Here is a 14814-nt window from a genome sequence, read left to right as displayed (position 1 = left end):
TGCATGTGTGTGTATGTGTGGGGGGGGGGTGTTCGTGTATGCATGTGTGCATGAATTCCCAAAGTGTGTAGTTTGGAAAGTTTTTCAGATTAGCTAATCAAAAATTCCACGTTGTCCTCTTCTGATCCACAGTCTCTGTCTTCTCCTCGTGGGCTGTTTGAAGTTCCATGTTTTAATTCATCAATAAAACCACCAGCCTTTTTTTATTAAATTACTCCACAGTCCCTCCCTTCCTCCTTCCTTCCCTCCCCCCCTCCCTCCGTCCCTCTCAGTGACAGTTAGATAAAGTAGTAGCAGTTTGCTACCCAGCTGTCTGCTCTTCAGCCTCAGAAGTCATTCATGAACATTCTCTGTTTTCTTTAAAAGTGGGGAAGGATGACAAATTAGTTGGAGTGGTGCTGCAAACAGCTAGAGGAATGAAAACACACAGGCGAGACAGACAGGCACACACACACTGTACACACACATACAGTACAGTGCATTCGGAAAGTATTCAGACCCCTTGACTTTTTCCACATTTTGTTACGTTACAGCCTTATTCTATAAGGTATTTCTGTTTTTTATTTTTAATATGTTTGCAAAATGTTTCTAAAAACCTGTTTACACTTTGTCATTATGGGTTATTGTGTGTAGATTTATGAGGTAAAAAAAATATGTAATCAATTTTAGAATAAGGCTGTAACATAACAAAATGTGGGAAAAGTCAATGAGTCTGAATACTTTCCGAATGCACTGTACACACACACACACACACACACACACGCACATATTCACGCATAACTAGCTCTCACAGTCTCACGTCAAAGTTAGACGTTTATCCATGTTTCTCTAAAGTCACATTTCAAATGTTCCAAACACAAGTGTTTAAGGTTAAGTTTAGGCATTAATTCCGAAATCTTAAGGTTAGGTATTAACTCTGAATGGTTAAGGTAAGGGTTAAGGTTTGGAATAGGCATAAAACAAAAATCTCAAAAACTACTATCTATCGCTGGATTCAAACATGCAACCTTTGGCACCAGAGGCTTACACCCGTCCCCCATCCCCATCCCCCGTCCCCCATCCCCATCCCCATCCCCAATCCCCATCCCCATCCCCATCCCCATCCCCAACCCCATCCCCATCTCCATCCTCATCCCCATCCCCATCCCCATCCCCCATCCCCATCCCCATCCCCCATCCACCATCCCCATCCCCATCCACCATCCCCATCCCCCATCCCCCTCCCCATCCCCCATCCCCAATCCCCATCCACCAGCCCCATCCCCATCCCCCATCCCCATCCACCAGCCCCATCCCCCATCCCCATCCCCAGCCCCATCCCCATCCACCATCCACCAGCCCCATCCACAACGCCCAATCAAAACTAAACCTACTTGAAGGTTACAGCGCTCACTGTTGCCCCTAGTGGTCTGTTTCCACGTCATCTCCCGACGTCCCCAGACATGGATGGATGTCGAATACTGACTTGTATTATAGGTGACCTGGCTGTCACACAAACACTGACATGCAGGCACACATTCACACACAGGTTGACAGATGTTGCCATCATGTTTTAACTAACCAGAGAGGAGAGGCTGTGATCATCATGTTTAACTAACCAGAGAGGAGAGGCTGTGATCATCATGTTTTACTAACCAGAGAGGCTGTGATCATCATGTTTAACTAACCAGAGAGGAGAGGCTGTGATCATCATGTTTAACTAACCAGAGAGGAGAGGCTGTGATCATCATGTTTTAACTAACCAGAGAGGAGAGGCTGTGATCATCATGTTTAACTAACCAGAGAGGAGAGGCTGTGATCATCATGTTTTAACTAACCAGAGAGGAGAGGCTGTGATCATCATGTTTAACTAACCAGAGAGGATGTAATCATCATGTGTAACTAACCAGAGAGGAGAGGCTGTGATCATCATGTTTAACTAACCAGAGAGGCTGTGATCATCATGTTTAACAAACCAGAGAGGAGAGGCTGTGATCATCATGTTTAACTAACCAGAGATGCTGTCATCATCATGTTTAACTAACCAGAGAGGAGAGGCTGTGATCATCATGTTTTACTAACCAGAGAGGCTGTGATCATCATGTTTAACTAACCAGAGAGGAGAGGCTGTGATCATCATGTTTAACTAACCAGAGAGGAGAGGCTGTGATCATCATGTTTTAACTAACCAGAGAGGAGAGGCTGTGATCATCATGTTTAACTAACCAGAGAGGAGAGGCTGTGATCATCATGTTTTAACTAACCAGAGAGGAGAGGCTGTGATCATCATGTTTAACTAACCAGAGAGGATGTAATCATCATGTGTAACTAACCAGAGAGGAGAGGCTGTGATCATCATGTTTAACTAACCAGAGAGGCTGTGATCATCATGTTTAACTAACCAGAGAGGAGAGGCTGTGATCATCATGTTTAACTAACCAGAGATGCTGTCATCATCATGTTTAACTAACCAGAGAGGAGAGGCTGTGATCATCATGTTTTAACTAACCAGAGAGGAGAGTCTGTGATCATCATGTTTAACTAACCAGAGAGGCTGTGATCATCATGTTTAACTAACCAGAGAGGAGAGGCTGTGATCATCATGTTTTAACTAACCAGAGAGGCTGTGATCATCATGTTTTAACTAACCAGAGAGGAGAGGCTGTGATCATCATGTTTTAACTAACCAGAGAGGAGAGGCTGTGATCATCATGTTTAACTAACCAGAGAGGCTGTGATCATCATGTTTAACTAACCAGAGAGGAGAGGCTGTGATCATCATGTTTAACTAACCAGAGAGGAGAGGCTGTGATCATCATGTTTTAACTAACCAGAGAGGAGAGGCTGTGATCATCATGTTTAACTAACCAGAGAGGCTGTGATCATCATGTTTAACTAACCAGAGAGGAGAGGCTGTGATCATCATGTTTAACTAACCAGAGAGGCTGTGATCATCATGTTTAACTAACCAGAGAGGAGAGGCTGTGATCATCATGTTTAACTAACCAGAGAGGAGAGGCTGTGATCATCATGTTTAACTAACCAGAGAGGAGAGGCTGTGATCATCATGTTTAACTAACCAGAGAGGAGAGGCTGTGATCATCATGTTTTAACTAACCAGAGAGGAGAGGCTGTGATCATCATGTTTAACTAACCAGAGAGGAGAGGCTGTGATCATCATGTTTAACTAACCAGAGAGGAGAGGCTGTGATCATCATGTTTAACTAACCAGAGAGGAGAGGCTGTGATCATCATGTTTAACTAACCAGAGAGGAGAGGCTGTGATCATCATGTTTTAACTAACCAGAGAGGAGAGGCTGTGATCATCATGTTTAACTAACCAGAGAGGCTGTGATCATCATGTTTAACTAACCAGAGAGGAGAGGCTGTGATCATCATGTTTTAACTAACCAGAGAGGAGAGGCTGTGATCATCATGTTTAACTAACCAGAGAGGAGAGGCTGTGATCATCATGTTTAACTAACCAGAGAGGAGAGGCTGTGATCATCATGTTTTAACTAACCAGAGAGGAGAGGCTGTGATCATCATGTTTTAACTAACCAGAGAGGAGAGGCTGTGATCATCATGTTTAACTAACCAGAGAGGAGAGGCTGTGATCATCATGTTTTAACTAACCAGAGAGGAGAGGCTGTGATCATCATGTTTAACTAACCAGAGAGGAGAGGCTGTGATCATCATGTTTAACTAACCAGAGAGGAGAGGCTGTGATCATCATGTTTAACTAACCAGAGAGGAGAGGCTGTGATCATCATGTTTAACTAACCAGAGAGGAGAGGCTGTGATCATCATGTTTAACTAACCAGAGAGGAGAGCTGTGATCATCATGTTTTAACTAACCAGAGAGGAGAGGCTGTGATCATCATGTTTTAACTAACCAGAGAGGAGAGGCTGTGATCATCATGTTTAACTAACCAGAGAGGAGAGGCTGTGATCATCATGTTTAACTAACCAGAGAGGAGAGGCTGTGATCATCATGTTTTAACTAACCAGAGAGGCTGTGATCATCATGTTTTAACTAACCAGAGAGGAGAGGCTGTGATCATCATGTTTAACTAACCAGAGAGGAGAGGCTGTGATCATCATGTTTAACTAACCAGAGAGGAGAGGCTGTGATCATCATGTTTAACTAACCAGAGAGGAGAGGCTGTGATCATCATGTTTAACTAACCAGAGAGGAGAGGCTGTGATCATCATGTTTTAACTAACCAGAGAGGAGAGGCTGTGATCATCATGTTTAACTAACCAGAGAGGAGAGACTGTGATCATCATGTTTAACTAACCAGAGAGGAGAGGCTGTGATCATCATGTTTAACTAACCAGAGAGGAGAGGCTGTGATCATCATGTTTAACTAACCAGAGAGGAGAGGCTGTGATCATCATGTTTAACTAACCAGAGAGGAGAGGCTGTGATCATCATGTTTAACTAACCAGAGAGGAGAGGCTGTGATCATCATGTTTTAACTAACCAGAGAGGAGAGGCTGTGATCATCATGTTTAACTAACCAGAGAGGAGAGACTGTGATCATCATGTTTAACTAACCAGAGGAGAGGCTGTGATCATCATGTTTAACTAACCAGAGAGGAGAGGCTGTGATCATCATGTTTAACTAACCAGAGAGGAGAGGCTGTGATCATCATGTTTAACTAACCAGAGAGGAGAGGCTGTGATCATCATGTTTTAACTAACCAGAGAGGAGAGACTGTGATCATCATGTTTAACTAACCAGAGAGGAGAGGCTGTGATCATCATGTTTTAACTAACCAGAGAGGAGAGGCTGTGATCATCATGTTTAACTAACCAGAGAGGAGAGGCTGTGATCATCATGTTTAACTAACCAGAGAGGAGAGGCTGTGATCATCATGTTTAACTAACCAGAGAGGAGAGGCTGTGATCATCATGTTTAACTAACCAGAGAGGAGAGGCTGTGATCATCATGTTTTAACTAACCAGAGAGGAGAGGCTGTGATCATCATGTTTAACTAACCAGAGAGGAGAGGCTGTGATCATCATGTTTTAACTAACCAGAGAGGAGAGGCTGTGATCATCATGTTTAACTAACCAGAGAGGAGAGGCTGTGATCATCATGTTTAACTAACCAGAGAGGGCTGTGATCATCATGTTTAACTAACCAGAGAGGAGAGGCTGTGATCATCATGTTTAACTAACACAGAGAGGAGAGGCTGTGATCATCATGTTTTAACTAACCAGAGAGGAGAGGCTGTGATCATCATGTTTTACTAACCAGAGAGGAGAGGCTGTGATCATCATGTTTAACTAACCAGAGAGGAGAGGCTGTGATCATCATGTTTAACTAACCAGAGAGGAGAGGCTGTGATCATCATGTTTAACTAACCAGAGAGGAGAGGCTGTGATCATCATGTTTTAACTAACCAGAGAGGAGAGGCTGTGATCATCATGTTTAACTAACCAGAGAGGCTGTGATCATCATGTTTAACTAACCAGAGAGGAGAGGCTGTGATCATCATGTTTTAACTAACCAGAGAGGAGAGGCTGTGATCATCATGTTTAACTAACCAGAGAGGAGAGGCTGTGATCATCATGTTTAACTAACCAGAGAGGAGAGGCTGTGATCATCATGTTTTAACTAAACAGAGAGGCTGTGATCATCATGTTTTAACTAACCAGAGAGGAGAGGCTGTGATCATCATGTTTAACTAACCAGAGAGGAGAGGCTGTGATCATCATGTTTTAACTAACCAGAGAGGAGAGGCTGTGATCATCATGTTTAACTAACCAGAGAGGAGAGGCTGTGATCATCATGTTTAACTAACCAGAGAGGAGAGGCTGTGATCATCATGTTTAACTAACCAGAGATGAGAGGCTGTGATCATCATGTTTAACTAACCAGAGAGGAGAGGCTGTGATCATCATGTTTAACTAACCAGAGAGGCTGTGATCATCATGTTTTAACTAACCAGAGAGGAGAGGCTGTGATCATCATGTTTTAACTAACCAGAGAGGAGAGGCTGTGATCATCATGTTTTAACTAACCAGAGAGGAGAGACTGTGATCATCATGTTTAACTAACCAGAGAGGAGAGGCTGTGATCATCATGTTTTAACTAACCAGAGAGGCTGTGATCATCATGTTTAACTAACCAGAGAGGAGAGACTGTGATCATCATGTTTAACTAACCAGAGAGGAGAGGCTGTGATCATCATGTTTTAACTAACCAGAGAGGCTGTGATCATCATGTTTTAACTAACCAGAGAGGCTGTGATCATCATGTTTTAACTAACCAGAGAGGAGAGGCTGTGATCATCATGTTTTAACTAACCAGAGAGGAGAGGCTGTGATCATCATGTTTAACTAACCAGAGAGGCTGTGATCATCATGTTTAACTAACCAGAGAGGAGAGGCTGTGATCATCATGTTTAACTAAACAGAGAGGAGAGGCTGTGATCATCATGTTTTAACTAACCAGAGAGGAGAGGCTGTGATCATCATGTTTAACTAACCAGAGAGGAGAGGCTGTGATCATCATGTTTAACTAACGAGAGAGGCTGTGATCATCATGTTTAACTAACCAGAGAGGAGAGTCTGTGATCATCATGTTTAACTAACCAGAGAGGCTGTGATCATCATGTTTAACTAACTAGAGAGGAGAGGCTGTGATCATCATGTTTTAACTAACCAGAGAGGAGAGGCTGTGATCATCATGTTTAACTAACCAGAGAGGATGTAATCATCATGTGTAACTAACTAGAGAGGAGAGGCTGTGATCATCATGTTTAACTAACCAGAGAGGCTGTGATCATCATGTTTAACTAACCAGAGAGGAGAGGCTGTGATCATCATGTTTTAACTAACCAGAGAGGAGAGGCTGTGATCATCATGTTTAACTAACCAGAGAGGAGAGACTGTGATCATCATGTTTTAACTAACCAGAGAGGCTGTGATCATCATGTTTAACTAACCAGAGAGGAGAGGCTGTGATCATCATGTTTTAACTAACCAGAGAGGCTGTGATCATCATGTTTAACTAACCAGAGAGGAGAGGCTGTGATCATCATGTTTAACTAACCAGAGATGCTGTCATCATCATGTTTAACTAACCAGAGAGGAGAGGCTGTGATCATCATGTTTAACTAACCAGAGAGGAGAGGCTGTGATCATCATGTTTTAACTAACCAGAGAGGAGAGGCTGTGATCATCATGTTTAACTAACCAGAGAGGAGAGGCTGTGATCATCATGTTTAACTAACCAGAGAGGCTGTGATCATCATGTTTTAACTAACCAGAGAGGAGAGGCTGTGATCATCATGTTTAACTAACCAGAGAGGAGAACTCTGACAAGAGAACAGAGAAAAGAACAAGAGAAGATAGAAAAGAGGAAGTGGCTTGGAGTTGGTTCTCTGACCTCCTTTTGCTCTTTCTCTCTTTCTTTCTCTCTCTCTCTCTCACTCTCTCTCTCTCTCTCTCTCCCTCTCTCTCTCACTCTCTCTCTTTCTCCTCTCCTACCCATGCTCCCTATCTCCCTGAAAATCTGTGCGACACTCACCACCTCACCTCTCTCCCTCACCTATCTCCCTCTCCTCTCTCTCACTTCATCTTTCACCTTCACTAACCTCATCCCTTTCACCCTCTATTCTCTCTCCTGTCTCTCACATCCACTCTGCCTTTCTCCCTCTGCTCTCTTCTGTGTCCCCTCTCCTCTCTCGCATTTCTTATCTTCCTTTCACCCTCACGCACCTCATCACTCTCTCCTCTCTCCTCTCTCACAACATCCCTCTCTCCTCTCTTCTGCTCTCCTTCTCTCCCCTTCCTGCCTGTGTTGGAGAATAATCCAGGGAACGTTCATTTAATAACAGACAGTTTGAAATCCAACTGCTACAGTAGAACTCCGATTTCTTTCCCGCCAGCCTCCCTGTCTAGAGGTTGTGTTCCTCTTATGTTTCCGCATCATTTCACTTTGACTTATAGGAACTCCATGAGAAAGACTGCATATAAAAATGTCTGCTAGCTGGAGACTTCACCACAGGTAGGGAGAGGAAACGGGTGTGGTGATGTTTAGAGTATGTTTTGTTCTCACAGAGAGAAGAGAGAGAGGCATTCTGTTTCAATCACATGTCTGCTAGACCAGTGGTTCCCCGACTGTGGGGCGCGTCCCTGAGGGGTCTGGCTTTAAACTTACTCTTTAAAGTTGTAATAGTAGAATGCATGAAGTAGAATTTCTAAGTTGGGTAGTGCATCATCAGTTTTCCTGTTGTCATGTCAGTCATTGCAGACCTTAGAGAGCTATTTCTAACAGATCAACTAGCCCATGACAGCTAATGTTTTTTAGCTAGGTCTTTTAGCCCATAGATTTTGTTGTAATGTTTGAGTCACTCAAATTATCTTTAAAACTGCAACATGTTCTCTGCACCCCAAGACAACATGTGTAGAATAGCAGGAAATAAGCTCTCCAGGAACAGTCCTTGTGCCCATAGAAATAGACGAACTGTGTGCGCATGGGGGGGGACCCCTGTGAAACATTTTGGGAACCCCTGTGCTAGACTAAAGCAAGGCTAATGTCCACCTAGTGTTTACATGTGTTTATATGTGTTTACCTGTGTTTACCTGTATTTACCTGTGTTAACCTGTGTTTACCTGTGTTTCTATGTGTTTGCCTGTGTTTTTACGTGTTGACCTGTGTTTCTATGGTTTTCCCTGTATTGACCTGTGTGTACCTGTGTCTATGTGTTTCTATGTGTTTATCTGTGTTTCTATGTGTTTACCTGTTTTTACCTGTGTTTCTACGTGTTTATCTGTGTTTCCATGTGTTTACCTGTGTTTCTACGTGTTTACCTGTGTTTCTACGTGTTTACCTGTGTTTCCATGTGTTTACCTGTGTTTCTATGTGTTTACCTGTGTTTCTACGTGTTTACCTGTGTTTCTATGTGTTTACCTGTGTTTCCATGTGTTTATCTGTGTTTCTATGTGTTTACCTGTGTTTCTACGTGTTTACCTGTGTTTCTATGTGTTTACCTGTGTTTCCATGTGTTTATCTGTGTTTCTATGTGTTTACCTGTGTTTCTACGTGTTTACCTGTGTTTCTACGTGTTTACCTGTGTTTCTACGTGTTTATCTGTGTTTCTATGTGTTTACCTGTGTTTCTACGTGTTTACCTGTGTTTCTACGTGTTTACCTGTGTTTCTACGTGTTTACCTGTGTTTCCATGTGTTTACCTGTGTTTCTACGTGTTTACCTGTGTTTCCATGTGTTTACCTGTCTCCAGGTGCAGGGGGCTGGTCTCCCCAAGACAGCGACAGCTACCCGTGGCTCCAGGTGGACCTGGGCAGCAGGAAACAGGTGGTTGCCGTGGCAACGCAGGGCAGGTACAGCAGCTCTGATTGGACGACGAGGTACAGGCTGCTCTACAGCGACACGGGCAGGAACTGGAAGCCTTATCATCAGGATGGAAACATATGGGTAGGTAACACAAAACCTGTGTGTGTGTGTGTGTGTGTGTGTGTGTGTGTGTGTGTGTGTGTGTGTGTGTGTGTGTGTGTGTGTGTGTGTGTGTGTGTGTGTGTGTGTGTGTGTGTGTGTGTGTGTGTGTGTGACTTCCGTACGTACGTACGTGCGTGCGTGGGTGCATGTGTGTGTGTGTTCCTATGGGAATCAGCCAAATGGTCTGATCATGATTCTGTATGGAAGCGCTGTGGTGATAAATGTGTATCTGGTCCACTGAAGGGAGCGTTAAGCTGTTGTTTTTGTGCGCTGCATCATAATCGTTTGGGACTCATTATTATTTCAACAGTGTTATGTTTCAGCCATTAAACCTGATCGATTGCTTTTAATATTTCTGCAAATTAAAAATGCTTATACCATCTATCTTACATTGCTCGTGTAACTTTGCCCACCTGGCTATTTTTAAGGGATGTGACATCTATATTGTCTTTTAATTTATCGGCGGTGTAAATATTACAAACTAAACAGGTAACGTAAACTAGCTCACTCTTGTACATCGCCTTGGTCCCTACAATTGATCTTATTTTAGCGCCTGTAATACTTCCAGATCAACTGTAATGTCAATACCATTGTAACGCACAATTTCTCCCCTTTCCAACAAAATGAATGACGAGACCTTCGTGATGCCCATCTCTGCATGATTCAAGAAGGCAAAGAGCTCCGTTGGGTCTTTTTAAAAAGGCGGGTGGGGAAGCTAAACCTGTTGCTGAGAGTGAAAGGGGGGGGTGATGTGTTGGGTAAACGGCTTTTTTTCACTCGATCTGTCCAACTTATCAACTTATCGCCTCTAAAATGTAAATAAAACACTATAAAGAGTTTATATAATGTGTCATTACATACCTATTTGAAGGTTTGTGTCGAATTTGAATCGGGTTTTTAGGGCGGTGCTAAAGTGATCTTCAGAAGTAAACAGCGGCTTTTGAGAGTCACGATAGCTTGCAGTGATGATGCAAAAAAATGACTAGGTATTCCCCCTTACCCAGTCCCCTTACCCTGTCCCCTTACCCTGTCCTTGTCCCTGTCCCTGTCCCTGTCCCTTTCTTGTTTTTAAACGGTCAGGGTGCTACACCTGGTGGAGAGAGGCTGTAAGACAGAATTAGTAGCTTTATGCGTGCTGTTTGTTGCCATGACACGTCACAATGTAACGTACAGTGTCGGAGGGGTCAGTTTTTTCAACTTTTCTCCAATACTATAGAGCCATTACCATTACCAACACTTGAATAGAAACCTAGTTCACACCCCAGATTCTGATGTCAACACAGTCGCTACGGTCCCAGTAGTTTTCTTTGCAGCCTCGTCTGAATGTCGCGGTTGCGCACATTTGTACAGAAAGGGGTTAGCGTACGTTATTACACACACTCACACACACACACACACACACACACACACACACACACACACACACACACACACACACACACACACACACACACACACACACACACACACACACACACACACACACACAGAGTACAATACAATACACATGAAAGGCAGCGCTTGGCAGAAAGGATGAGGTTTTCTTGGATGGCGTTTCTGTTTTCTATTGTACCTTGCCAGGGAAAGTAAATGTAAAAATAAAGTATTCTCTTGGCTGTCTGCTTTATCCGTGGTAGATAGGACGAGGCTTGGAGGAATATATTGGTTCATGCTCCTGTCTTGCTAAAGAAGGAACAAGAGAAGAAACTCTGCCCTATCAGCATATGCTGTGGAGAGAGAGAGAGAGAGAGAGAGAGAGGAGAGAGAGAGAGAGAGAGAGAGAGAGAGAGAGAGAGAGAGAGAGAGAGAGAGAGAGAGAGAGAGAGAGAGAGAGAGAGAGAGAGAGAGAGAGCATAAGAGAGAGAGAGCATAAGAGAGAGAGAGAGAGAGAGAGCATAAGAGAGAGAGAGAGAGAGCATAAGAGAGAGAGAGAGAGAGAGAGAGAGAGAGAGCATAAGAGAGAGAGAGAGAGAGCATAAGAGAGAGAGAGCATAAGAGAGAGAGAGAGAGAGCATAAGAGAGAGAGAGAGAGCATAAGAGAGAGAGAGAGAGCATAAGAGAGAGAGAGAGAGAGCATAAGAGAGAGAGAGAGAGAGAGAGCATAAGAGAGAGAGAGAGAGAGAGAGAGAGAGAGCATAAGAGAGAGAGAGAGAGTTTTTGAGGTTTAAAAAACCTTTACTGGGTCTGGGAACCCACAACACAATAAACACTCAAACAAATAAAAACATGGTTAAACATCAATTAAAAACAAAACACCAAATCTTCCTCCACAGTAACTAAACACAACAACTACTGAATACCCCATATGCTCATAAACAGTCCAATGTTATTAACCAGTTTGTAATAGGCAAACTCAACCCTCAGTCTCGCTGCCAACATCCCCTCCAGCATGCCCACCACATCCACAGACCCCTGTCCCCAAATACTGTTCTAATCGTGTCTTCCATATTGCTAATTTAGCTGCCCCTGACACAAAGTAAGAGAACTACACCCCTTCCACTAAACCTGTACTTCGGCCCAAATAATAACAGTTGGGAAGAGAGAACCTATCCCAGAGCTGGTAAACACAGGTTAACACAGGTAAATACAGCTAGTGATCAGGCCAATCATCCTGACCAACCTGGGACACTGTAAGAACAGATGTGTCAGAGTTTCAGACTCAGCACAGAATGGACACCCTTCCCCAACAGTAGGATCCAGGTTCCAGGTGTACCAGATGCATATTGGTGGCTATAGATCCATGTATTATCCTCCATTGGAGGTCAGCTGTCCTCTTATCAATAGGCAGTTTATATAAAGACCGCCAACAGCCTTTTGGGGAGGCAGCTGGAACAAACACACCCACCTCGTTGATTTGACCCCTTCCAGGGAAGAAGCACCGGACTCTTTTACACATATTTTGTACATTACTTTCTTTCCCACCGCCTTGAACTCCCCCAGCTCCGGGGTATGGAAAACTGCCTATGTAACCCCCAAAACTGCCTATGTAAACCCCAAAACTGCCTATGTAACCCCCAGAACTGCCTATTTAACCCCCAAAACTGCCTATGTAACTCAGATGGTAAACCATCGATGCCAGGGGCTCGGCCTGATGAGAGCTGCATAACTGCAGTTGACAGATCCTGCAGAGTAATGTCAGAGTCCAAAGCAACTCTCTGCTCAGGGCCCAATTGAGGAAGACCTTATAACAACTGTTCAGTACACAGAGAATCACAATCCTCCGCCTTATATAGGGCAGAGTAGAAATCCACGGCATGTTGGTGCATCTCACTGTCGTTTATGGTCACCTTCCCATCAGGGAGACGAAGGCAGAACATCTGTTTGCGTTGCAATGTCGACTTCTCTGGGTTAAAAAAGCACTAGGAGCATCCATATCCTTGAGCGTAGCAAAGCGAGACCTAATCAAGGCACCCTTCACTCTTCATGTAGAAACGACCTCAGTTCATGTCTCTTGTCCTGTAAGTTCATGACTAGTCAGAAAGCTCAAACTCAGTTAATAGACCAGACAGACAAGAAGCTGACCGCAGGTGAGGTTCTTCAGCAGTGCGATCAACAGTAAAATCCACTGTACAGTTCCAGTCCCCCCTAAAACCATACACCCCTCTTGGTCACACTGTCTTCAGGTTTCCTTTATTTGATCAAATACAGAAATACGCTCTGTACCCTCATTAGGAGCATAAACATAAAAATAAATACATAACATCCGCCTTGACCAATAAAATCCGACCCTTGACAATCTCTGTTGTAGATACCACAGTCACCCCTAAGCCTGAGGAAAACAAAATTGCCACCCCAGCACTGAAATTAGTACTATGACTGAGTATATGCTGCCCCTCCCACCACATACCCCAGTCAACCTCATTAGCCTCATCACTATGTATCTCCTGTAGAAAAACTACATTAAGCCTTTTCTGTTTAATAACTTTATTACTAATACCCAAGCCCTCTTATTCCTGTCCCTTCCCCCATTAATATTGAGAGAACCTACCCTTAGTACCTCCATATAGAAAACAGTAAAGAAAAGCAGAAGAAACCACAAAGAAAACAGACGAAGAGAAAAAAACACCTTATGAGGCATGATCATCATCATTGTTTTCATTTTCTCTTAATCTTACCACATTTCCCATGACCTTTTGCTGCCGTGACAGCAGTAACACATTTCCTCAAGCGGAAATGCTTCTTCACACTCAACTGGTTTAACCCCACCGTCTTCTGTAACATCACAGCTGACCTCACAAACTTACCAACATCAAAAACATCTGCAAATTTAACAGATTGGTCCAGGAAGTTATTTACAGTTGAAGTCAGAAGTTTACATCAACTTAGGTTGGAGTCATTAAAACTCGTTTTTCAACCACTCCACAAATTTCTTGTTAACAAACTATAATTTTGGCAAGTCAGTTAGGACATCTACTTTGTGCATGACACAAATAATTTTTCCAACAATTGTTTACAGACAGATAATCTCACTTATAATTCACTGTATCACAATTCCAGTGGGTCAGAAGTTTACATACACTAAGTTGACTGTGCCTTTAAACAGCTTGGAACCTTGGAACCTGTCCTACCTGTGGATGTATTTCAAGGCCTACCTTCAAAATGAAATCAGCCAAGACCTCAGAAAACAAATTGTAGACCTCCACAAGTCTGGTTCATCCTTTGGAACAATTTCCAATCGCCTGAAAGTACCATGTTCATCTGTACAAATAATAGTATGCAAGTATAAACACCATTGGACCACGCAGCCGTCATACCGCTCAGGAAGGTGACGCATTCTATCTCCTAGAAATGAACATACATTGGTGCGAAAAGTGTAAATCAATCCCAGAACAACAGCAAAGGACCTTGTGAAGATGCTGGAGGAAACAGGTACAAAAGTATCTATATCCATAGTAAAACAAGTCCTATATCGACATAACCTGAAAGCCCGCTCAGCAAGGAAGAAGCCACTGCTCCAAATCTGCCATAAAATGGCCAGACTACGGTTTGCAACTGCACATGGGGACAAAGATCGTGCTTTTTGGAGAAATGTTCTCTGGTCTGATGAAATAGAACTGTTTGGCCATAATGACCATCATTATGTTTGGAGGAAAAAGGGGGAGGCTTGCAAGTCAAAGAACACCATCCCAACCGTGAAGCACGGGAGTGGCAGTATCATGTTGTGGGGGTGCTTTGCTGCAGGAGGGACTGGTGCACTTCACACAATAGATAGCATCATGAGGAAGGAAAATGATGTGGGTATATTGAAGCAACATCTCAAGACATCAGTCAGGAAGTTATAGCTTGGTTGCAAATGGGTCTTCCAAATCAACAATGACCCCAAGGATACTTCCAACGTTGTGGCAACATGGCTTAAGGAC

General features: G+C 43.4%; 1 protein-coding gene across 1 annotated transcript in view; it reads left to right on the top strand.

Annotated features, from left to right (window-relative positions):
* The window catches only part of LOC106590542 (contactin-associated protein-like 2), a 355426-nt gene that overhangs the window by 167834 nt on the left and 172778 nt on the right, over window positions 1-14814 (top strand). The window contains exon 3 of the mRNA XM_045710796.2: window positions 9240-9433. Within this exon, the coding sequence (XP_045566752.2) occupies window positions 9240-9433 (194 nt within the window). The remainder of the gene's footprint in view (window positions 1-9239; window positions 9434-14814) is intronic.

The sequence above is a fragment of the Salmo salar genome, chromosome 29 (assembly GCF_965601325.2).
Source record: "Salmo salar chromosome 29, fSalSal1, whole genome shotgun sequence".
NCBI classification, from domain to species: domain Eukaryota; kingdom Metazoa; phylum Chordata; class Actinopteri; order Salmoniformes; family Salmonidae; genus Salmo; species Salmo salar.
Note: the sequence above shows the minus strand (reverse complement) of the source record. Positions and strands in the feature narration are given on the sequence as shown.